At 44.6% G+C, this 25,683-nt stretch overlaps 1 protein-coding gene across 2 annotated transcripts in view; it reads left to right on the top strand.

The window, feature by feature from the left end:
- SYNPR (synaptoporin) overlaps nt 1–25,683 on the top strand; it is a 260,070-nt gene that overhangs the window by 105,139 nt on the left and 129,248 nt on the right. The window contains exon 1 of one of the 2 annotated variants that reach the window (XM_081159387.1): nt 15,751–16,153. The exons of the other annotated variant lie outside the window; for it this stretch is intronic. Within the exon in view, the coding sequence (XP_081015513.1) occupies nt 16,130–16,153 (24 nt within the window). The 5' untranslated portion in view covers nt 15,751–16,129. Of the gene's footprint in view, nt 1–15,750; nt 16,154–25,683 lie in introns of those variants that run through there. 2 annotated transcript variants of the gene reach the window in all.

Here is a 25,683-nt window from a genome sequence, read left to right as displayed (position 1 = left end):
TTAAACCCTATTTATAGTGTAATTCACATTTTGGGGGGGAAATTGAGCAAATACTCATTTGCACAGAGAAAAGACTAAAAGAGTGTACTCTTTACCAAAAGTGTGGTCATCTGAACGGGAGAATTCAGTAAACTTTGTTCTTTATACTTTTCTGTATTTTCCAGGCCATAACTGACATTATTTAAAAGAGAACAAAGGCAGATAAGGCCGGTATGAGCTAACTTCTTGTGGGCACGGGCACCCGGACTCGTGGAGGCCCAGGGTGGCGTGAGAGCAGTTTGCAGCCCAGCAGAGGCGCCTGGCACGGGTATGTGCGGCAAGGTGCTCCTCTGCCCAAAAATGGTTTTAGAGCCACCATTTTCAAGCTCTCACTATTTCCAAGCACATTTCCAAGCACTTGGCAGATAATATTTTATTTAATCCTTACAGCAAGTACATAAAGACCTATGTGCTCTAGCCTAATTGCTACAAACTTAGGCTCTGGGATCAGCCTGCCTTGGTTCAAATTCAGGCTTTATCCCTACCGCCTGTGTGACCTGGGCAAGTTATTTAACCCCTCTGAGCCTCAGTATCTACCTCTGTAAAATGCAGTTATTATAAGTACTAAATGAAATAGTGGAAACAGGGTCTTTCAAATATCTGGGTCTGTAGTAAATGTTCAGTGGGCAACAAAATTGTGCTATAATTACCCCCATTATGTGGATGAAGATGGTAAGGCTCAAGAAGCTGTTATTATCTAAGGTCACATGTCTGTAAGTGGAAAAGCACCAAACCCTGTCTTCTCAAGCGTCGAGCTTTCAATCCTTACACCAGGAATTTCTTTTACTGCTAATCCTCATGAAGCTGAATACTTTACAGACAATTGACTTGAGCTGAAATTTTTCTTTTGTCTCCATAAAAAAAACCCAAACAAGTTGCTATGAGCTTTATTTCAACTTCCAGATTTATTTAAAATAATTTTTAAGTAACTCAAACACCCCAACAAGCCCTCCGGGTCTACCAAAATAAATATACCTGTTGCGTGTATCTACCTTGATGGTAACATTTCTTGAAGAAGTCATATGACAGTAAAGTGTCCTCTCAAACCTTGAATTCTGAAGACAAAGAATGTCCCATGTTATTTGTTTGAAAGGATAAGTTATATAGAGTGGTAAGTTTTTTATCTTAAAAAAGTATTACAGAGCCTGAAGGAAAAAATACAATTTAAAAGAATCTATTACCTTGATTTTATTTATTGATCTTTTTTGAAAGCTAACACTGAGTTTTATATTGATACACAAGATAAACCATCCCTTGGTACATTTCAGCTTGTCTGAAAGTCAGTTACTTTGGTTACAGTTCAGAGGACATGCTGTCAGTGCAGAATAAAAGATGTATTCACATTTGTCATTTCCCCAGTGCAAAGTGTGTATTAACCAGGATGAGGTAAAAAGCTGGCCTTGGGGAGAAAAGTAAGCTCTTTGGACAAAAGTCCTAGCAGGTTTTTATCTTTTGATGAACTCAGCATAACTCTCCCAGTTGGAGGCCAGGTGGAGCCATGTCTCAGAAATCCCAAGACTTGAGTTCTAGTCTCAGCTCAGCCATTAACTGACTCCCTGGGGAGATTTGAGCTTCTTATTTAATCCATCTTGGTCTTGATCTCCCACCTGAAAAATGAGGGTGGGGGCAGATAATAAAGGCAGTGGTTAAAACGCACAGATCCTTGGGCCCAATCCCGGATCCACCGAATCAGAATCCCTGGCTACATGGCTCGAGAATCTGTTTATTAAACAGGTTCACTAGCTCCTTCTTGTATACCCACTTACCTCTTGCCATGCACTAGTGTGTGGTAACACCCAGACTGATGATTTCTTTTTTTCTTCTTTTTTTTAAATTAAATTTATTGGAGTGACTTTTGTTAATAGGATTTCAGGTATAGGTTTCAGGTGTAGATTTCTATGATACAAGATCTCTATATTGCACTGTGTGCCCATCACCCAAAGCCAAGTCTTCTGTCACCATATATTAGGCCCCTTCACCCCGCCCCCAGACTGATGCTTTCTGATATCCAAGGTCTAGGTCATTTCTACTGCTGTGGGACACTGATTCTTTCAGTGCTTCTCACCTCAAGAAATGGAAGCCGAGTAAATCCATAATTGCCTCTCAGCACTGGTTTCTTCAGATCTATTGTCCGTCTGCTTATTTACAGATAGCTTGTGATACTGTGATATCACAGGATATATATATTTCTTCTTCATCCCAGTTCCTTACAGAGATTCTAAGACCTTGTAAATTCCTGAGTGATGGTGGTGTTAGAGCACCTTACACAGAGCTGTTAAATCCCTCGGAATGGCCTGCGTGATAGGAATGTCTTTCGTTCTTATGAGGCAACTCTTGGCAGGCCCTGAGATAGATTCAGGATGGGGGCTGGTCCTGGTTGCCAGAAAGACCAAACCTTGATTAGAAGCTTGGAACTTCCAGCCCACCCCCAACCTCTAGGGAGTGAAAGGGGCTGGAGATTGAATTAATAACCCATCATACCTGAGTGATGAAATCTCCATAAAATCTCCTAAATCATGGGGTTCAAGGAGCATCTGGGTTTATGAATGCAGCCACATATGGGGAGAGTGTCACACTCCAATTCCACAGGGATAGAATTTCCTATGCTCAGGACCCTTCCAACCTCACCTGCTATGTTAACCCTTCATGTGACTGTTCATGTGAATCCTTTATAATATTCTTTAAGATAAACCAGTAATAGTAAGTAAAAAAGTTCTGTGAGCCCTTATGGCAAATGAGAAGACCAATAACTTGTGCTTGTTACATTGCATCATTGCTCTTCCTAATAACTGTAGACAATTAAAAAAAACCCAAGATAGAGGGAACATTTAAATAAGTTATTGTATATCTACTGTATGACATATTAGCCATTAAACAACATGATTTATAACATGAGTTCCGCTAGGTCAACTGTATGCATGCATATTGTATCAGCTATTGCTGCATAACAAACCGCATGAAACTCAGCGCTTCCAACAATAGGCGTTTATTAAACAGGCTTGCTGATGATCAGCTGGGCTTGCTCGTGTGCCTGCAGTCAGCTGTCATGTCAGCCAGATGCTGACCTGCCTAGATGGCCTCGTCGACATGTTCAGTGGTCTGTGGGCTCTTGGGTGGGCAATGGGGTGAGTACTCCATGTGTCTTTTTCGTGCCGTTTAGTAACTAGCCCGGGTTATTCCCACACTTGCTCGGAAAAGTTCCAAGAAAGAGAGCGGAAACCGCAAGACAACTTGAGACCTAGGCCCAGGGTAAGCACAAGTTCACTTCTGCCACATTGTGTTGCCAGAGCAGGACTTACAAGGTGAGCCCGGTTCAAGGAGTACAGAAGTACACTCTACTTCTCGCAGAAGGAGAGCTGCAAAGTCACACTGACTGAAGCTGGACACGGGAAAAGGGATAAATGGGTCATTTTTTTTTTGCAATTAATGTACCATGTAGATGGACAAGAGCTGGAAGGCATATAAAAATGCCAAGAACTGATGTATTGGCGAGGCCAAGGGTATCCGGGCTGGGGGTACTTTTATCTTTTTCCTGTTTACCTTTATTATCTCTTGTAGGTAGCTATAGCATTGTTTGCACAATAAACAGTGGTTGAAAGCAGATAATAATAATGATGACGATAATAATAATGGAAGCCATGGTGAGAGCAGGACCAACAGCCCCATTGCTCAGACGCTGAACGAATCCTAACAACAATTCCCATGTCATAGCCCACAGAGCCTTGTCCTCCGCAGTGCGCGCAGGTGGACAGCAGTGGAAAGACCCTCAGGTTGCTAGCGCTGTGCTTCTCCAGGACATACCGTGTCCTTGGGTCTCGAGTGGAATGTAACCCTGAGGCGCCCCATATTCTTAGCGCTTCTGCACACTCTGCATGTCCCCGGGGCTGGCTCCATCTCAGGCGGCGCCTCAGCAGCCGCAGGAGCCTCTAGGGGACAACTCTTACTTAACAGCCATGATTTTCGATAGTTGAAATTGCCCATTTAAGACCCAAAATTTTAGTTTTTTAAAAAAGGATTGTAACTATTTTGAATAGAAGTCATTACTTAAAAGTATAAGTTTTCGTGTCCTTGTGTTTTAAAATAGAGTTGGTAGAAAACATTTTAAGCGTTTTAGAGAATACTGTTCTTTCCCATAATACAGTGACCTCCTCAGAGCCCAGGGAACAAAGCAAGCTTTTGTTTTTCCGCCGTTACATTAAATTTTCTGAGGATGGTATGCTTCCAGGTCCTTATTTATGCCCTTTTTATTGTTTCTGTGCTCTCTCCTCTCCCAGGGGCTCTAAGTTATGTCTGCCTCTGATAGTCTGACCCCTTTTACTTGGCTTCTTCTCACATGTTGGCATCTTAGAAAACCCACCTGTGTTAAGATTATTTGTGAAGTAAGAGTAATTATGCTCTGAGTAAGGGTTGGGAGCCTCTGATCTGAGTTAGGTGCACAACCTCTAGTGTCTGGACGCTTGGCGACATAGCCTTTGCCCCATTATTTCTTGATTCTTGCCAATGTCCAGAGCCAGAGCCAGACTGTTGGGAGCCCAGAGCCTTGGCGCATTGCCAGGCATCGAGGAGGTACAGGGGTGAGTGACCTGAGTTAATAAACGGAATAAATACATTCTAGGTGGGCTCACTGTGCTCAGGGAGTTAAGCATTCCATAATCCTGTTTTGCCAAAGGATGGTTTCTCAAATAAATTATGGACTTTTTCAAAGTACAGACTTATTTTTACATTATATTTCAGGGTGCAGGGTGAATTCGTTGGTTCATTCCTCCCACACCTCCATTCATGTGCTCATGCACCGAGGATGCACATGCATACACACAAACATACGCACAGTGGTAGGGAACCTGTCCTCATGGAAATCATATTCATGTTTGGAAGACAGAAATGTCAACACGTAATTGTGAAATATTAACACAAATACTACAAGTGAGATATGTCAGCCAGTATGGAAGAACAGAAAATGGAGGCAGAAAAAGACGCTCCCCCAGACCTCTTTGTCCCTGTAAAATGCGGTTGATAATATTCAACTAACAAATTTATCGTAAAGATTTATTAGGGCCCCAAGTAATGATGCGTACTTTTAGAATTTTTATTATATAAATAATTAAATGTGAGGACTGGCAGAAAGTATGTTCACCCTACTACCTGGGAGACTTGGATTCAAATCCTGATTCCATCACATATATTCTAGGTTTTTATTTAGCTTCACTTTTCTTTTCTGGAAAATGAGGCTGGGGTTAATTGCTGTCTTGCAGCATTGCCCAGGGAAGGAAATAAAAGAATATAATTAGAGTGCCTCACACAGTACCTGCAAAAGAGTAAGTGCTTCATCTCTTTACAGAGGTGACACATGAGCTGGGTTTTGGTGGATGAGTAGGTGTTCAAAACCCAAATAATATACCCTTAACAGGGTAAGAAACTTTTTAACAAAGAACATGTGGAGATTCGCTTCCAAAACTGGAAGATGATTTGTAAAGCAGTTGACCCTGCCCAGCAGAGCCAATAAAACTCTTTTTCTTTGCCTTCAATAATGCTAGTTCCTAGTGGATTTGTCAACTCACCTGTACCACCTCACTAATAAAATATATTTGAGCCCTCATTACAATCAAACTGTGATGTGGCACTCATGAAGGAGAAGAAAACACTAGAAGTCAGTAATAATGAGCCCTGACCAGTGTGGCTCCTTGGTTAAGAGTCATCCCGTGCACCGAAAGGTCACTGGTTCGATTCTCAGTCAGGGCACATGCCCAGGTTGCAAGCTCCATCCCCAGTAAGAGGCTCGCAGGAGGCAGCCGGCAGCCCACCGATGTTTCTCTTCCACACCAACCCCCCCCCACTTCCCTCTCTCTCTCCCCTTCTCTCTCCCTTCCTCTCTCTTTAAAATCAATACAAACATAATAATACTGAGTGAATTAACAGAATTGTTCAAATGTGCAAGGAGAGACAGGATTTCCCTTCCACAGCCATATGCCCAGGGTTTGAAAATCATGCGGAGGAAGTTTGCCTTCTCTTTCCATTAGTCCCCCTCATCCACAGTGGGAACCCTCCAAGGCCCCTCTTGGACGCCTGAGGCCACGAATAGTACCAAGCCCTCACTGTACTATGTTTTTCCCACTTAGGCATCCCTATGATAAGGTTTAATCTATACATTAGGCACACTAAGGGATTAATAACAATAACTAATGTTAGCATAGACAATCATAACAATGTACTGTAATAAAAGTTATGTAAATGTGGCCTCTGAAAATACTGTACTGCACGCACCTTTTCACCGAAAGGAAGCACTTGATGGCTTCTCCTTGGCATGTCGGCTAGTCTTGTGCTTTGGGGCCATTGTTGAGTAAAATAAGGGTGGCTTGACCACAGGCACTGTGATACCAGGGCAGTCAATCTGATAACCGAGATGGCTGTTAAGTGACTAATGGGCAGGTGGCATCTACAGCGTGGATACACTGGGAAAGATGATTCACGTCCTGGGTGGGACAGAGCAGGACTCGCAAGATTTCATCACACTACTCAGAATGGAGCACAGTTTACAATTTATGAATTGTTTATTTCTGGAATTTTCCATCTATTGTTTTTGGACCCTGACGGGTAACTGAAACTTTAGAAAGTGACATCATGGATAAGAGAGAACTGCTGTATTTAGAAGTGGTCTATCCATCCATTTATCGAGCACCTGTCACTTGCAAAATATTGGGTTAAAAGGGCAGACAAACCTGACCCAGAGAGAAGGAAATAGGGTTAATACAAGGGAAAATTAAAATGGATGGCAGTGACAACTTACTTGGTCTTTGAAGAGCCAGTAGGGTCACGGTCATCCGAGAAGAAAGCGAGCGCATTCTGTCGGAGGGAACAGCAGAAGCAAAGAGACCGAGGCACTAAAGCAAATGGCTGCAGAGAGAAGCCTGGTTTGTTAGATGAATCACCAAGCCCATTAAAAACAAAACAAACACGAAGAAAAAATCGTGCAGGAGGAGTAGAGCTGGCACCAACGTAATCTTTCCTTGAAGCCCTCATTAAAAAGTCATGGTTAAAAAAAAAGGTCACGGTTTCCCTCTTCCCTTTTTCCCTTCCCTGGGCCTTTCGAAGGCACCTGTGGGCATTGCAGCATTCACTGCCAAAGGGGTGCGTGCCCCCCAGCTCTCAGGGCTCCAGCACAGGCCTTCAGCATCCTCCTGTTGGGACTGGGGCTGGGCCTGGGGACCTTCTGCTGTCAAGCAGCATAGGCAGGAAATGCAGGGAACTGAATGCTTTCAGGAGCCAGGAAGGGAAGGGAGCTGGGGGGAAAATGCACCAGGTCCCTGCACCTCATACATTTTTTTTTGGCAGTGCCCATGCTTCCCTGCTGTAACCCCCCACTTCCTTTCCTGGAATCGCCTTCCAGATAAACTAGCGGCACTGATGTCCTTGTCTCAAGAGGAGCTGGCCGGGAAGGCAGCGGGAACAGCATCGCCTAAGCTGCTGGTGGTGCCCGAGCGGCAGGGGTGCTGGGCTGACTCGGGCAGAGTCGGGGCTGGTTTGAATCCCGAGAGCAGAGTCCGAGCTGATTCTAGGAAGTGGTTCAAGGCATGTTTCTGTTGGTCTTTGGACTTTGATTCTTTAGTTAGCTGTATTTTAAGGATGATGAAATGAGTTAATTCATATAAAGTGTTTAGACAAGGACCTGGCACATAAATGTGAGCCAAGGCCGTTGCTGGTATTGTATTTATATTGGCTCCTCTGGTTTTTGTGAGTGAGAGCATGCTTACTGCAAGAGGAAGGCCCGAGACACAGCAGAGGTGTGGGGAGAGGTGGGCATGTGGGCTCCTCACTGTCTTCTACTGTCATGGCACAGGGCCCAGAAGGCAGCCTTTCTCCCTTTAGAAAAGACTCCTCTTCTGACTCAGAGACTTGGTTGAATATGGAACTCACTTTGTGTGACAAGGAGCCACGGTGGCCTTTTTGACTATCACTTAGTCCAAGCACTGGCCTCGTGCACCGTTTCCCTAGTCTTGTGCCTTGTCAGGTTCACAGTGAGCAGAGGGAGTTGGAGGCCCTCCTGGCTTGCCATTCAGGTGGTCTGCAATGGGAACTGGCATTTCAGGGTTTTCTAAGCTGCCCAGGGGACTCGGATGTGCAGCCAGGTTTGAGAAACACATTGCTGAATGGCTTTGACGCTTGGGATGTGCAGCCAGGTTTGAGAACGACGCTGCGAGGTGGCTTTGATCCACAGAGCCTTGATTGCGGTGTCATAATGGAAAGGGTGGACTTTTTCCCTCTACACAGAGTCCAAGGCTCCCTCTGCTTAGACTACAGCTAATGTCAGAACAAGTCGTGTCTTAGCCTTTTACGGGGAGTTTCTGTCTCCACACTTTCATAGAGATGAGAGGAAAAAGGTTGCTCTTGGCATTGAGATAAGTGACATTCTGCAAATATCAGAATGTCCTGTTCTTCAGATTTGCTCTCTTAATTTGTACCATTTAACAACTTGGGGATGACTTAAGAAGGAACTAACATTTTAAGGAAGACACTGGTAAAGGACTCTATTTTAAAAATAGATGCGCAGCTGAACAGGAAAACTGGTTGCTCTGTGTGAGTACACGTGGCATTTTGAAGTGTTCTAAGCAGGACTGCACTACTAAATAATCAACTGTCGAAGGAAGAATGGTTGCATCTCACGCCTGTGGAGGGAGACACTGAGCACAGGATCTCTGTTTAGATCACAGACTTCACTTCTCCAAGTACCCCTGCAGGAGCTCCCTCTTGGCATCACAGCTGCCCTGTGAGGCGGCCAAGGCTGCAGCGTCAATCCGTGTGGCCCTGAATCCAAGGGTTTTGGGGGAGATGTAAATGAAGAATGTAGGAAGCATCCCACAGATATGAGGGATTTTTTTTGGTTAGGAAAATTGTAGAGATTTTATTGGCCAAAGAGATTGGCTAAATAGATTTCATTGATCAACAAAGATTTCTTTGCTTTAAGCCAAATGGCCAAATCCCTTATCATAGGAATCCAGAGACACCTCTGGCATAAGACATACTCAGGCAAAAGAGAGGTTTTTCAAAGATTTCATAAGCCCTCAAATTACAATAATGCCCCAGGTGCTTTAGACCGACTCCGTCTCTTGGGGCATAGCGTCGTAACCATGCACATCCCTAAGACTGGGCTGGGAGCCCGGTGGGCTGACTGCTTTCACACGGAATTGTAACCAAAGAGACCTGGACTGGAGTCCTCAGAGCTCCACGAAAACACTCGAATGCTATAAAAAGTCCACAGTTTGTAAACTACATGGGAGGAAACAGACTTTCATCCTCCTGCACCTACGACATCCTGTTTTATTAAGAGCCCTGATTTGGTCTGGGTTTTAAAGGCACGTCTGTGTAACAGAAGGATTCTTAACACAATTGGTTGGGAAGAAAAGGCAAACCAGAAAGCTGTTTTCCAAGTGTTTGATTCTTGAATCTCTCTTGCCTTGAGCATTAGCAGGGAGAGAGAATGCGTGTCACTTGTGTTGTTATAATAACCATCAGGCTTCTGCATGCTATTTACACAACTCAGCATTATCATTCCCATTTTACAGGTGGAGAAACTGAAGTTTAGAAAGGCTAAAAGGGTCACACAAGTACATACAGTTGGATATGATACCGCCCTTCATGGGGAAATGATCAGTGAAAAAAGTCACATAGCTCTTGATCTAATTTACTATTCATTTCTCAGTGTACTGGCAAGATTATTGAAAATGGTCTCTATATTTTTCTTCTCTTACTCTCATTACAGCACTAACAGATTCATGTAAAAATCAGATCATAGGGATTCTTTCTGACATAAAGTCTTCATCCTCAATCATCATAACTCTTCATCCCTGATATCACACCAGTCTTTAAGAAATATATTCAGAAACAGCCTAACTTGTAAGCCATCCCCTTGCTGATAGAGCTGTCTCTCTATTATAAAGATGATAGGAGGAAAACAGAGCTGTGTCTTTGCTATTTCTGATTAGAATTATGAATGTGAGCTTAATAAAGGTGATTTCTTTTCTCTTCTTTAATTACTTAGCAAAGACTTATTTAGTACCTACTACATGCAAAGCACTATTGGGTACTATGCAGATAGCAGGCAGAATGACTCTACTGCTCAGAGATTTATGGTGGGACCACTTTTAACCCCCTGCACCAGAACAGCAGATGTAATCGCCAGAAATTATGCAGTTGAAATACATATGGCTTTTGCTTTCCAGCAACTATAAGATCGCTCAGAGGCGATGTCCAGCTGCCCACCTGGTAACTGCTAAACTTGCCCAAAATAACAAGGCTGGTAGTATGGAGACTTACCGTGTGGACTTTTAAGTCAAGACAACCTGGGTTCAGACTCTGGCTCTGACTCTTTTTAGCGGTGCAAAATTGGGCAATTTACTGATCCCCACTAAACTTTAGCTTTCTCATTTATAACATGAAGATGACAGTAGATTCTAGATGCCTGGGTTGAATAATACTCAGATGAGACAATGCACCAACGGAACTTAGGCTAATAATACCCAGGAATAAAAATTAGCAGCGTTATTGGTATCAGAAAGCTCTTCTGCAGGAAATGACAGTTGCCACATTCCTCTCTTAAATCAGTGGCTCTCCATTCCTTTTCATTTAAGACATGAAACTTTCTGTTCGAGTGAAACCATGCACGGAAGCCTGAGATACAGGATAGCACACGGTGGAGTGGGGCGGGGTGAAGCAGAGGAGGGTGTGGGCCCCCTCACACCAGCACCATCTCCCCAACCCCTTTGTGTGCCAAGGAGCATTTTCATGGAATTCCTGGTGTTCAGCTTAAATTCTAGGATATTAAAGACCATTTTTAATTTTTATAATTATATTGCTTTACCTGAGATGATTTGGTCATTTGAACGCACCGTCTATTTTCTATTCTAGTGAATATGTGCATAAGAATTTTACTCAAATACGTGTTTTATGGTTCTGTTTTACATTTTAAAAATTGTGAGGCTACAAAATATTCACTTGTTTATCTTTATAATTAAGAAACACATCATAGTAATTCAGCATTATTCATTCAATAATTCAACAAATATGTCATGAACATTATTTATACACCCGGCCCTAGCATGTTCCTGCTTCATGCAAATAGATCAGAAACATCCTAAGCTCCTTTTGGACAGGGACCATGGGTATCTTTTTCTCTGCTGTATCCACAGAACTTAGCATGTGCCTGGCATGTAGCACACACTCCCTAAACAATCGCTAAACTGAAATTAAGGCCTGTGAATGACTGTACTTTCATGTAGGATATTAAACAAGTTCTCATAGGTTTGAGAATGGTTCTTCCCTGTTGAGAACTTAGGCCCCCAAGTAGGCTTTAGCTGCAATATAGAAAACCTGAGTGCCCTTCTCTCCAGAGTCAAAACCGTTCTGGGATATCGATACCGAGGGAGTTTCTAAAGGCACGCAGTCCTCCCTCAGATGGCAATATTCAATTAGAGCAGGGATGAAAGCAGAAGGTCAGCCAGCCTGAATTACTGAATTCTGGAATTATTGCCTGAGGCCCAGGGGGTCATGGATGGACATTGGAAACCTGTAAATTGCCCTTCACCAAGTGTCAGAAAGAAGCAACTTCCCACAGACCTGCTCTGAGTCCATGGACCAGTGAACTATGAATATTCAGAAATGCCAACACTCAAAACCATTTTCAGCAAATATTTGTTTTAAGTCAGATGCCTCGATTTGGTCTTTTCTATATTCCCTCATATTCCAGGGGGGAAACTGCTAAGTCTTTCTGATTAAGGCGTGGGCTTTCCTTTCTTTTCCAAAACATGATAAGCTCTTCCCTCTAGAGGAGAAATGAAAGAGCCACGAGCTGTCTCTATAAAGCAAAGGAGCTGGCGGAGAATATCACTATCAAGATTAGACTAATCACCGTTACTGTTATATGTCGATGTTTGCTACAAGTTTAGCAACCTGTCTGCATTCCTTTGCGATACCCAGTTTTGTAGGTGAGGGCACGTGACAAGACTACATAAGTAGTAAGGGACAGAAGTGGAACTCGAATTCACCTGTTGGATCCTCAGGTAGGAAAGAGCTCGCACGTTCAAACTTGAATAACTAAGGGAGTATACAAAGGGACAGATTAAAGGGGGGCAGGATTAGAGTAAAGCACAAAGGGCTGGTGCAGGGTATTTGAAAAGGAAAAGAGAGAGTTGGAGGAAAACATTCTTTCTCCTATGAGGGAACTATAAGACAAGAGGTCTAGAAAGTTCTGCCATGACTCCGTATATTCCTACCTACCTGAATCAAAATAAATTGCATCTTACCCCTTCCAGGAGCTGTGCTCAGCCCGAGCAAGGCAGGCACCATTATAGACTTCAGCCTCTAAGTGGATTGAATGTGAATGCTCTCATTGCTACAGCTTGAAAGAGTTGAAATTGTTTTTGCAGCAAAATGGAAGAACCTTAGCTAACTCCATTGGTCATTTATAGTGTGTCCAGAGTAATCTTCTTGTCTTCAATTACTTCCCTTCCCCCTCAGCAATGGAGAGATTCTCAGGATGCTGGAATTTTCCTCTCGGCCTTTGCCAAATGCTTAGAAAGCTAGGCCTCCCGCTGTGCGAACCCTAAGCAGACAGGCCTAAAAGGACCCCTTGTGGGAAGCCACCTGTTTAGGAATAGAGGCTGTAAGGGAAAGGAACCGTGGCATTTACCAGGAGGAGTGTGTCCACCAAAGGGGGAGACAAGCTTTACAGTTCAGAGAAAAAGAATTCATTTGAAGTTGTCAGAAGGCCATGCTCAGTTGAAGACCTGACCATATTGGAGATTAGCATTGTTAATGAGGTTTTCAGAGACTCGCAGATTATTCTAATCTACTTAACCTTCTCCTTAAATACTCAGTTTAGGAAACACTATACTTCTATTTTTAATAGTCTGGTAATGGACAAATGTTATTTTTAAGGCTCAATGCTAATAACGTTTTTCAAACAAGAACCATCAAATAACGGCATATTGCTTTACTTTTGCCAGTTCCAGTGGTGTGCTAGAGAGTGGCAGCCACCTTTCTGAACTGTCCTATCAGGCAGTTGGAAGCTCAGACAGTCTAAGTGGGTAGCTGGCAAGACCATCCACTCGGTAATGACAAGTGTGCAGTCAGATGTCCAAGTATCAGCTGTTCTGTATGGGGCCAGGTGAGCTGAATCCTAGGCACCCAAGCGCCTGTGAAATGTCTGGTCAGTATGTCTTATAACAGGAGCTCCCCACTGTCTCTGACAGGTCTTCCACCTAAATCAAGGTGGCTCGACCTGTCGAGTGTTCCCAGAACAAGAAGTGGAAATAGTCCGTGGCCATTACTCTGAATGAGTCAGTCACCCTTGTTCACCTGCCCTGCGTTTCAAGGCTGTGCTCCTTTGATAAACTTCGGTTTCTTTGCCTCTGTTTCAAGCCTAACTTGTTCTCTATTGATGGATTTATTTGTTCATGAGATGTTATTAAGCACCTACTGTGTGCCAAGTAGTCCTAAACACTGAAGATACGGGGTTATGCAAAACAAGCAGGATTCCTCCTTCCCAAGAGGCTATCTCCTAGTGAAGGGAGATAAGCAATAATTAAATGAACACATGAATGAGCAATAAGAAGCACAAAAAATCCACATCAAACACACACAGCACCACCTCTACCAGCTAAACACAGGGCGAGGTGAAAGGGAGTAACAGGCAGAGGAAGGGTTCTCACTGGGTCACGCAGTCTGGGAAAAGCGGACCATAGTGCCGAGAACTGAAGGACAAAGGGAGAGAGAGCAGGCAAAGATCAGAGGAAACAGTGTTCTGGGAAGGACAGGCAGGCACAAAGGGTTGGAAGGCCAGTGCGGCTGGAGAGTCGGGAGGGAGAGGGTTGGAGTTAGGTGAAAACGCAAAGGTAGATGGGAGCAGGTAATAAGGTGCTTTGAAGGCTCGGCAGAGAGTTTGAGTTTTACTTTAAACCTACTGGACAGCTATGGAAATGTACTTCTCAGATGAGTGATACGGTCTAATTTATACTTCAACCAGCTCAATTTGGATAATACATGGGGAATGACTTGCAGGGCTAAGAGTAAATGCAGCCAGACCTGTTGGGGTGAATTGCAGGGCCCAGATGGGAGATGCTGGTGGTGGGGTGATAGCAGGGGGGGTGTAGAGCATGCTAACACTTCATCAGAAACAAAATGTGAGGCGGGGAAAGCTCACCCAACCGGCAGATTAGAATCAAACTCATCTTAATCTTATTTAGTCAAAGGTGACCCAAAATGTCCTTTAGAGATCATTCCGTGGAAACCCTTCAATTTAAACATGGGATAACCTGAGACAAGGACATATTAAGGGACACACTCAGGGGCCCTGAGCAGACCACTTGAAATCCCAAGACTGAGGCTCACACCCCCTGTCTTCCACGGTGTTCAGTAAAGTGCCCAAGTCCATAGGAAGGCAGCAGAGCCCAGGCATGGGCCTTGCTGGCCTGGTAGACCCTTGGTCAACCCAGGGGTTCCCAATCTCTGTGAGCTGGGACTGTCGAGTTACTGCAGGGTCCATGTATCCCTTGGTGAATTACTCATACCCTGAAGGCTGGATAAATAAAAGTGTAAGTACCATCGTGTGGCACCTGGAGTGGAGTGGGCAACAGCGTGGAGCCTGGCATCCAGCTAAGTTCAAGTCTTGGTTTGACCAGTTATTGACTGTCCAATTACTGGATACATTGCTTCACTCTCTGGGCCTTGGCTCCCTCCTCTGTAAACTGGAATAAAAATGGTAGCTCTTCCTAGTATTGCGAGGCCCACATAAGGTAATTCACTTACACTTGACAACACTCAGAATAGGACAGAGCAGTTTTTCTTTTTCTTGAAATGGGGCTCTTAATATTCAAGACTGATGACAGTGAGTCACTCTCCGCCCTGAGAAACTATTAATATGGTTCCCTCTGTGGGTGCGTGGCTGGGACAGCGACCTCTTTGACTGGGTCCCAACGCTGCTCCTTCTCAGCCCCTGGGCCTGAGCTGGGGCCTCAGCCAGTCCTTCAGTTACTCAGCAAATGCTTACTGAGAGCTAGGGAATGGGGAGCGGGAGGGGAGGGGAAAGGAGGGGAGGGAGGGAGGAAGGGGGAAGGGGAGGAAGGCTGCCCAGGAGGGAGCCCAGGTGGCTTGTGTCCAGCATGGCTTTGAAAGCACCGGCTTCGTCACCTTCCTTTTGCTCCCCAGCCCCCCCACCAGCAGCTCTATGAGTGCTGTATGCCCATTTTACAGAGGCAAACTGTGGCTCAGAGACCCTAAGGGACTTTCCAAGTCTCCTGGCAGCAGGTCCGGGTCACAGCACCCCTCTGAAACCTCCTCAGTTGAAGACTTCCCAGGAGAAGGCGCTAAGCACCACTCCTGCACCAAGGAGCAGCCAAGTTGTAAGCTGTTCCTCCCACATTCACCAGAGCCCCAGAGCCCTCCTCCCCACCTTCACCCTAAGGATTATGAGTGGGGGGGGGGTGTACAGATTTCCCGAATGGGAGTCAGGCATAACACCCAGGCATCTCCATAAAAACAAGGGCAATTTTTTAAAACAAACATATAAACATTTACCTAATCCATGCAAATCTACTCCTGAGGATATTATAAAAGCACCACTTCCCACTCGCACATCCAACACAGAACCCCGGCTCTCTCTTCTCTCCCAGTTTGCTTTTAAGCCCGAGCTGGGGGAGGAACGGGCTGGGCTCGCAGGGTAGCAGGGGAGGTGGGCTCTCCACTGGCAGCTGCTGCGCACGGAGAGCCCGGGGTGGGCGCGCACCAGGGCGGCAGCCACCTCCCCACAAGCAGCCAGCCTCTCCCCAGAGGGAGGTATCAGGTTGCTGTACTTCGGCTGTGGGTTGTCACTGTCTAATAATATGACCGTTTTGCCATCTCTCTGCAAATAAGGCAGAAGCTGCTACCTGATTGGTATAACATCTCACTTTCCCTCCTCATTGATTTTCCTGTTCCCCTCCTTTGCTTCATCAAAAAGAGGGGCAAGTGGCTGGTGCTGTGGACGCAGAAGCTTTATTTTTAGCATGAGACAACCTCTGTTTTCTTTCAGGAGAGGGAAGTTGGATTATCAATTCTTTTGTAAATGTGTATGGTGATATTTGCTCCGGTAAGTTCTTCTCTCTCTTGATTTACAGCTGTGTGTGTGTGTGTGTGTGTGTGTGTGTGTGTGTGTGTGTGTGCGTGTCACAGATACAGTCGGGCTGTACAGTCACTTTTCTTTCCAGTAGCATTTTTGAACCTTTGGCGATAGCGTCGTTTTTGTTCACTTTGCTTTCTTTCATTCACTTGTTTGAACTGAAGAGGCTGTGCTGAGACGCGTGATGCCTTCAGCCGTCGTTGTTGCGGGATGTGACGGCTTTCTTTTAACATAGTAAGGAAACTAAGCAAACTTATATTTGGCTTTAGACAAATGTAATGTCATTCTGCCCCACCCCCCTTTGGAGAGTGTAACATCCTGAGGATTTTCATTGTGCTCCAACCTGCTCACGTTTTATTTAAAGTTTCTTCGCCGGTGTCAGAGCAGGAATTTCTGAAACTCCAGAGGCAGCTGCCAGATCCTGTGCGCGGTGCCCTCAGGGGTGTGCCGCTCTCCGAGGTCCTCTCCCGAGGGGAGTGAATGGGAGGCGGCTCCTTTAAAAAAACGCATTTATGAACAGCGTGGAGATCGTTCAAGTCAGTCCCCAGCTTTCTGTGAAGAGCTGCAATCACCGGTGGCTGTTGCTTCTCCTCTGCCTGTCTTTGCATTTGTGCCACCATCTGTCAGATGCCCAGCCCTGGCTCTCCGGCTTCTGTATCGGAAGCTGATGAAGAGAAAAGTTGCTGTGATTCAATTCACAGCGGTGCAAAATGACTATCTCGTCGCCACTGCGAGTAATGATTTTAACCGCTTTCTTCCCTTTTTATCTAGACAGTGTTAGAGGGTCTGAGCTCTTTGTTGTGAATTCAGAAGTCTGGGAGAAAGTCTATTAATATGAGGATCCTAGGCAGAGACGATACGGCGGTGAAGTGCTTGCTCCAAGGGAAGCTCACTGATGGCTTTAATCTCTCCTTTTGTTTGTTACACAGTCAACAAATCTGCATGGTCTTTGTCGTGGTGACATGAACTAAAGAATCTATATTATATATTTATTGATAATGGAAGTTAAAGGCGTCGTTGAATGAGAAGTAAGAGGAGGCCTGGCTATATATTTTTCAGGGATTTCGAAAGTCGAGTTGGGAATATCACACCCGTCGACCCGTTGGGCACAGGATCTTGCTCAGAACAGCAGTTCTCCGGCTCTAAAGTGGGCTAAGGGCAGCTCCTGAGACAGGCGTGAGCCCCCGGATGCTCTGGTCCATCCTGGGGTCTGCCTCCTTCGGGGTATCCCACCCTTCACAGTCTTTAAACCCTGGAATGAAACTATTTGTTCTGACAAACAGAATTGTGAATTTTGATTAATCTAGTTGAGCCTCAAAAATAGACAAATCCTCCAAACCTGCGTGAACTTAGTATCTTGCCTCATTCAGGTCACAATAAGCATGTTCCTAGTGACAGCCTTAGATGCCATAAACCCTCCAGAACAGTGTTCCTTAGCTGAGTGTTTGTTGAAAAAAACAAATGAAACTTTTATCGTTGGGCTGTTGGCAGCTACTGCCCAGTGAACTCCACAGCACTGAGCATCCCTCTCCCTCCCCAACAGCCCATAATGTTTTTGTCATCGGCCTCTCACGGCTTTGTAACAGGTTACATTCAGAGTCCTGAGGGACTTTATAATCATCTGGAGCTGTTCAGTGACACAAATTAATGAAGACGTGAGAGGACGACATCCTTTGGGTGCAGGCATCGTCTTTTCCTCCTGGTTGCCAGCTCACAAAAGTGTTAGCGCTCCAAGTATGTTCAGACTCAGTGACACAGGAGGGACAATGGGACATTTGTATCTGAAAAAGGTCAGGACCCTTGGTTTGTCTTAGGGGGAGTGTGCACAGCAGTCTTTCAAAGCATCACTTTGGAAAAGCCCAGAACGTCATAGCCAAGAAACTGTTGTAATCTATTCGAAGGAATAAAATTCTGTGCCAAGTTGGGGAGAGTAATAAAGGGAATTTTTATTTCACAGCGAGGTCATTTATTATTTTTAGCAAAATGGAGATGGCAGTAGTGACACATGTTCATTTAGCAAGTACCTTCGATATGCCTGGCACTGTGCTGAGCATTTCAGGGGCTTATCATAGCCTTTGATCTTCACAGCCATTCCAGGAGGGAGGTGAGTTACCTCCCCAGTTTACAGATGAGACAGTGGAGGCCTTGGGCAAGTCTGTGACATGCTTTGAGGCAACTCAGTGATGACAGTGAAACTCAGCCAGGCAGGCTCCTTCCAGGGCCAGGCTGTTTATCTCTGCCCTCTCTCAGGGTTTCAGCCCATCGCTACACCCTACAACCAACTCCCAGGTTGGGATGATATCGGGGCCTTACAGGAACACACCAGATTTTCTTCAGTTTCTCTCCCTTCTGACACTACATAACCTCCTACTTCTCAAACTGCTTTTGTGGCACCAAGCGAATTATATGTTTGAAACTGGAGCATGTGTGTTTTATTTCCACTCGACTTGTGCAGCTACAAAGATGTGGACCAAAGGGAACGAGCCCGGGGAGAGTTATATGCAGAAGTGGTTAAATTCAGGTAGCTTTTCAATTAATCAACGTAATTTCATCTGTTTCACTTTCAATGTTTTGAACATAGAAAAACAAAGAGATGACAATAACTTAGAAATATCAGTATCTCAAGGTATCTGGCTTGTCATTGATGCAAAACATGAAAAGCAGTTGCAACTGAATTGATATATTTGTGGAGAACTTTGTAGAAATCTCACCTTCCTTTTACCCACCCCCTCCCCAACCCCGAGCCTGATTTCCTTTCCCTCGCCGACTGGCTGGAAAGGGCTGAGGTGGCACTTCAGGTACAATAATGCCAGGCACCTGCACACCTGGCTAATTAAAGTGAGCACAGCTGCCGGTGAGCATGCTGAGAAGCGTGGCGAGGTGGAAATTCAGTCCCTAACTGCATTCTCTTGCACCTGAGCACCGAGCTCCCCATTTGAAATCCATTTAAGTGAATAAAATTCAGATGAGTCTTATAGGGGGAAAATGCAGCTGACATAGAATCAATATGTTTGAGATTTCCCCTCAACTAGCGGTTTGGGAGCAGAGGCAGGCCACACCAGTCACGAGGTGAGTCTGCTTCCCTCCGGGGAGGGAGAAAGGATTATGAGTGATGGAAGTGTTGCTGGGTGATAGACCTAGCTCAGGACACCGCTGCTATATTTCACCCAACAGCAGAGGGAATGAGACGAACGAATGAACAAACTGGAAAAACAGCCCACCACAAATTGGGAGCACCAAGAGGCAAGTTGGAAGAGTTGACAGAATATTGATTTCTTGGTGTGATCTTTTCTGTCCAATAAGCAATAGCTTTTGAGCTACCCGCCGTATAGACATCCAATTAATTAAAAAGAGTTCCAAGGCAGTGCACAATAAAATGTTTCCAAGTGGTAGTCATGTTTATGAGATGCAAGGCTCTCTATTACCTCCTTTTCTGGTCTTAAAAAAATAATCAGATAGTTTAATCAGAAAATGTGATATTAGATAGAGCGAGTCAGGATCAAGGAATTTAAATCAATCTGCTTTTTTCCATCAGCGTTTATGAGAGTTCTAAAAATACTGAGTCATAAAATGAGCCCTTTTACTTCCTTGTATCTACAAGGTACAGCTTTCTTCAGAGAGGTGGCCAAGTCCAAAATAAATAGTACAGACTGTACCTCATTTTACCTGTGTTTCCTCCCTCCTTTCTTTGGCTGTGGATGTGTGTACTTAAACATGCTGATCATTAAGAGCTTAAAAATGGTCTATTAAGTATGGAGAAAGCAGCTGGTGTTGAGACGTAATGAGTGTTGGACTACTCTTGACTTTGTTATCAAACATTCTCAGCTGGTGTACAAAAGAGTTGGTGTCCTGTTCCATTCTGTACAAGCAAATGGAATCGGTGAGGATTTGAGCCTGGAATGGGCACATGAAGTATTAACTCCTCTAGAAGAGGCTCTTGGTCATTGGGGTGTCTTTTAAATGTTTAAAGAATAGTGATGAGTTGAAAATGGTAACACCTCAGTCTCTCTACTCTGCAGACTAATGGATCTGCATAATTAATATATTTTATAGTGATCATTTTTTAACACAGATTGTAGCCAAAAGTACTAATGGAAAATTGTTCTGGAGCGACTTCAAACACATTCCACTACAGTTTCTGGAAAGCTGATTCCCAACACAGGGCGATCAGTTCCCTGTGGAACTTTGGGGTGGACGATGGCATGGTTTATTGTCATGTCATTATGGTCCTTTGGGGACTGACGTCTTGAGCACAATAGGCTTCTATTGATAGTCCCCATGTGATTTCTCTAGTCCTATTTACAGAGTTTTTAATTCCACCCAAATTACCACACATTGTCTCAGTGTAGACCTTCTGGCAAAGATATTACAAATATTTTAGACTTATTTCTGGTAAAAGGTGCTTTAAGAATGTTTGTATCCAATTTGAATTATTACTGCAAAGACTTTTTCATTCACTATATTTACATCCACCTCTCAAATGATGAACCCGTATATCTTTATCTGGCTTTGGTTCTCCATCGGGGGGAAAATGTATACAATTTTTAAAACTTATGCATTCAAGTTGTCTTCCTATGTAATTGAATGGTTGAGACAAAGACATTTTTATTGGGGTTACATTTGAGAAAAGGGTTAGAGCATTGACTTCACCAGGCTGTCATTTCACCTACCAAAGATTTAAGGGTGCTTGCCACGTGCCAGGCAGCCTGCTGGGCACGGGAAGTACTGTGATGAACAGATAAGCTCTGCCCTCCCAGAACTGCGTGCCTTCCTTTCCCATTTTCTCACCTAAACCTAGTTCCTATTTCATGGCCCAGGATGTCTCTTCTTAAAAACATAATTGAACTGTTCTAGTAAGACATTTGCAGGAAATATGTGCTTTAGGTCCTAGCTGTTCATGCTCGGTGAGGGACCAAGGGGGGACGCATTGGTTGACTGATTGCTGTCTGGCTGACTCGGAGTGGCTTGAAGGGGCCGCTGGAAGAGGTCTCGCAGCGCTTGTGTCTCATAAGCATTATTTATTGCTCCCAGGCATTCTCAGATTTGCTGGGCTAGTCACGTTCTTTCTGGATGTTGGGTGAGGAAAGAAAGGGAAGACACTTCAACAGGACAGAAAAGGAGAGAGAGGAGTAAGCTGCGAGGACCTAAGATTTTCGCTGGCGACCTGAATTAGATCTAATTCGCATCATCTGGGTCTCTGTGGGTGTTCAGTCACTTGTTCACGTATTCAACAAACACATAGTGGGTGTCCACTCTAATCCAGGTACAGTGCTAGACGCTAGGGCGCAGAAATGCAAAGGAGACACTAGTTTCTGAACTCATGAACTTCTAATAAGCCAGAATTTTTCACCCTCGACACTGGAACAATTTTGGCCCAGATAATTCATTATGTAGGGGACTATTTTATGCACTATAGGGTGTTTAGCAGCATCCCTGGCCTCTACCCACTAGATGTCAGTAGCAGCCTCCCCCCAAGTTGTGCCAACCAAAACTCCAGGTATTGCCAGCTAACCCCTGGTTTAGAACCACTGTGAGAAATCGAGTAATACCACCAGCTTGGACCAGATCTTCCCATTGCGGTTCTACTTTCTTACTTCCAGATACACTGCTTCATGGTTTACTCCAGGATTCTCAAGTTTCTTTCTCCAAATACATTTTTATTCCTAATAAAAAAGCCCTTTGGCATTATTATTCCTAACTTGTATATACTTTACCACATTCACTTGGCTTCCAGTGTCTTATTTGATTCCAGCAATCCACAAATGAAACAATAGTAAATTATTATAACATTTTGACACATGAATAAATGGACATTTAGAATGGTTGTCTGCCCAAATTCTCGAAGCTAATAATGGGTAGAACCTGATTCACACTCATATGTCCTGATTAAAATATGCAGTGTTTTTCTGCAAAATTATAAAGTTTAATGAGGGGAAAAGGGCCCTTTTCTTTTGAGGTTGTCTTGAAAATGAAGGTAGTGTAGCAGTAGATAGAGGCCAGGGCATAGGACGTCCACTGACTAGGCTTCCTTACTCAGTACTTATTAGCTGGGGGGTTCTGGACAGTCCATTTACACTCTTAGAATTTCCTCAAGAGTTCAGGGAATATAGATAACGTTGCAAAAGCCAGAGGAAGCCCTAGAGATGAGTCTAGTAGAGTGGACAGTGCACATGTTTTGAAGTCAGAGGGACCTGCTATATGAATCAGCATCTCAGCAGGAAACAGATGACACCCTCAAACCATCTGACCTTTTGCTGGTGACTATAAACATTAAAACTTAATTTCTGTAGGTCAGAAAATTGAAGCCCCAACAGGTGAGTCAAGTTTCCCAAGGTCTTATGGTGAATTCAGTACAGAAGGAAGGTAGAAGCAGGGCTCAATGTTCTTCCAGCCTGGAGAGCTGAGGAATTACTTCAGATGGAGGAAGGCCAACTTATGGATCCGGCACATACCAGAAATGTACATGTTCCTGGTTATTACCAGATGTATATGGGCCTGAGATGGATCCCTGGTTTTTAATTGGATACATGCAAGAATCTTTGATGTTAGTTTAACCAAATTTCAGTCTCATTGGAGGCTACAGAGATATGGGCTCCTTGATGGATCTTAGAAGAGTGGTAGACATGGAGAAGATGTCAAGGAGAGGTAGTGATTTGAATGGTGCTCATCTCATGTGTCTCTGAGCTTGGGTAGATGCAAGGCTTTCCCAGGAGAGAGGCTCACACTATACCGATCCTCGATCATCTGGTGAGCTGTTAAAAGGTATATGTAACTATTTATTTTTTTAATTTTCATTTTTTAAATGTTTTTATTGATTTTAGAGAGAGAGGAAGGGAGATAGAGAAACATCGATGTGGGAGAGAAGCATCTATTGGTTGCCTCCCATACGCACCCCAACCCGGGATCGGACCTGCAACCTGGGTATGTGCCCTGACCGGGAATCGAACCAGCAGTCTTTTTGTGCATGGGATGGTGCACCAACCAACCGGCCAGGGCTCCATGTAACTATTTAAACCCGTGGTGCATTTGCCAAGATAAAAGGCCTTCCAAGCATATTGCTCTGGCAGAATGCCCGTTAAGAAAACCATTTTTTGTCTGCAATGCCTTGGAGAACTGAATTGGAATGAGAGGAAATAGGTCCAAATCCTGACTCTGCCACTTACAAGCAGGCCTGGCCTTAAGCATTTCACTTGCCCCAAGTCTCAGTATCTTTACCTGTAAAATGGGAACAAGGTGCCTCCCCCCCAGAGTTACAGAGAGGATTGCTGTCCTGGACAACATGGGAAAACCCTTCAGAGCCCATGAGGCCTAGACAACTGTATCATTATTTCCCTCCCTCTGGAGCCCAAGTCCATTCTGCTCTCAGCTTTCATTCTGTGCCCTCAGGGAGTGCATGAGGTTAGGGGAAATGTTTTCCCGTCTACCAGGGAAATGACTGTCGTTATGGGATGGGTCCAAAGTGTCTGGAAATGCTTTGATGGGTAATTCCATCTCAAGGGGAGATTTCAGTCGATATAAATTTCAGAGACACAGTATCATCACTGAAGAGCAACTATAATAAAAAACGCAATACGGGTAAAGCAATCCCCTGTGGTCAGCTCATCTTAAGGAGTGCACCTCAGTTTTGCTTTCTGCTCCTTGGAACCCTTTCTCCCCCATCCGTCCAGACATAGCCTCTTTGTTGTGGTGGGGGGGGGGGGGTGAACACACTCTGACCTCCACCTGTCTTGTTCTAAAACTGTGTGACCTTAGCCCTCTCCTCTCTCCACCCGATCCCTAAGCTCCTCGCGGGAACACAAATCCTGGTTTTCCCCTCGCTGGGGACTGAAGCTCAGGGAAAGCCTCTCGCCGCCTGCCCTGGATTCCTCATTAGCTCTGGTGCAGGAAATTCAAAGGTTTCTCATTTCTCATGTTTTATTTACCTCAAAGCATTTCCTGACACATCTGTTCAAAAACCTGGTTAGCTCATATTTTTTCCGAGACTGTTATCAACCGGCATCCCTCTCCCAGCCTTGGCTCCCGGCTTTGCTCTAACTGGTATTTATAAACTGCTCATCCTCTGGCAGATTTGGAAGACACCCCCTCCTAACTTCCCCCAGCCTGTTAGTTCCCGGTTATAACGTTTTTCTTCCTCTCCTGACTCTGCTTGCTGAGAGTGTTTCTCAAACTCTCTGCTTCTGCGGATCCCTCTTGAAGGCAAGGACTCTTGCTCGCTCAGGCAGTCTCTGATTTATTTGTTCAGGTTCGTTCCGTTGTGCTTTCTGCGGGGTTATTGAGCAGCAAGGGTCCCAGGCCCGGGGTAAAGATTTGGCAGATAGAAGTGTCTGAAGCAGATGTAGTCCCTGCTTTCATAAGATTTGCAGTCTAATAGGGGAACAGTCAATTTAAAAATCCCTCAAAAGTGATTTAATTACCATTGTAGTAAGTGCTAAAAATAAAAAGCTAAGCCATCTTGGGTACTAATTATGTGACAGGCACTGTTCCAAGTGTTTGAAGCATATTAATTCATTTAGTCCTAACAACCCTTTGAGGGAATTAGAAGAGGAGAGGATTGGAGCCCATAAAATCCTGAAGGGCATGGGATCTTTTAATAACTCTTTCTAGAGTTGTTAAAAGATAACTCACAGTCAAGTTTTAGTACTGGAACGAGGGTCATGCAACAGGACAAGATGCTAAGAGTTCAGGTAGCTGACATTTATGTGGCACTTGCTGTTTACCAGGCACTGTGCTCTGCACCTCACAGGGTCTCTTTCTTCACAGCAGCACCTGAGGCATCACTATTACTATGTAAAGGGTGGGGAAGAAGATGTAGAGAGTCTGACCACTTGTTCAAGGTCACACATTTTGTAAGTGGTGATTCTGAGACTGGAGCATCGGTGTGCATGACTCCAAACCCAGGCTCTTACACACCATGGTAACCTGTGAAAGGCTGAGTAGACTCCTTATTTGGTTTATTTTCTGGAAAGCACTGCTAGCATGGAGGAAAAGAGGATCATTTTAATGTGTATCTGAGTAAGAACTGCAGTGGTCCCTGAAACTTTGTAGGATCGGGAGTCTGAATTCTTAATCTTTAAGCATAGTTCAAGGTAGACAACCAGCTTCTACAGCTTCCTAGTCAGAGGGTGGACTGAAGGCCAGCAGCGTGGGTGCCACTTGGGAGCTTGTTAAAGATGCAGAATCTCCAGTTCTACCCAGACCTACTGAATATCTGAACCTACACTGAGATGATCTCCAGCTGATTCACATGCACAGTCAAGTTTTAGAAGCTCAGCTCAGAACAAGTTAAAAGATTGGGCTTCCAGCTCTGGTGGCAGTGCTGACTGACAGGCTGTTTGGCCTCCCCTCATTTTCTCTGCCTGCTTCTTCAGTGCTGATGGCCTCAACCCTCCTCCTGGGTACAATCAAGGATCCTCCCCCCACCCCCCACCCCTGTCCCTGCAGAAGAGCCTAGAGCTGTTGGGAAGGAAGATTCTGTAGAAGTTCTGAATCTCTCTTTTACC

This window comes from Miniopterus schreibersii (genome assembly GCF_964146895.1).
Source record: "Miniopterus schreibersii genome assembly, chromosome: 15".
NCBI classification, from domain to species: domain Eukaryota; kingdom Metazoa; phylum Chordata; class Mammalia; order Chiroptera; family Miniopteridae; genus Miniopterus; species Miniopterus schreibersii.
Note: the sequence above shows the minus strand (reverse complement) of the source record. Positions and strands in the feature narration are given on the sequence as shown.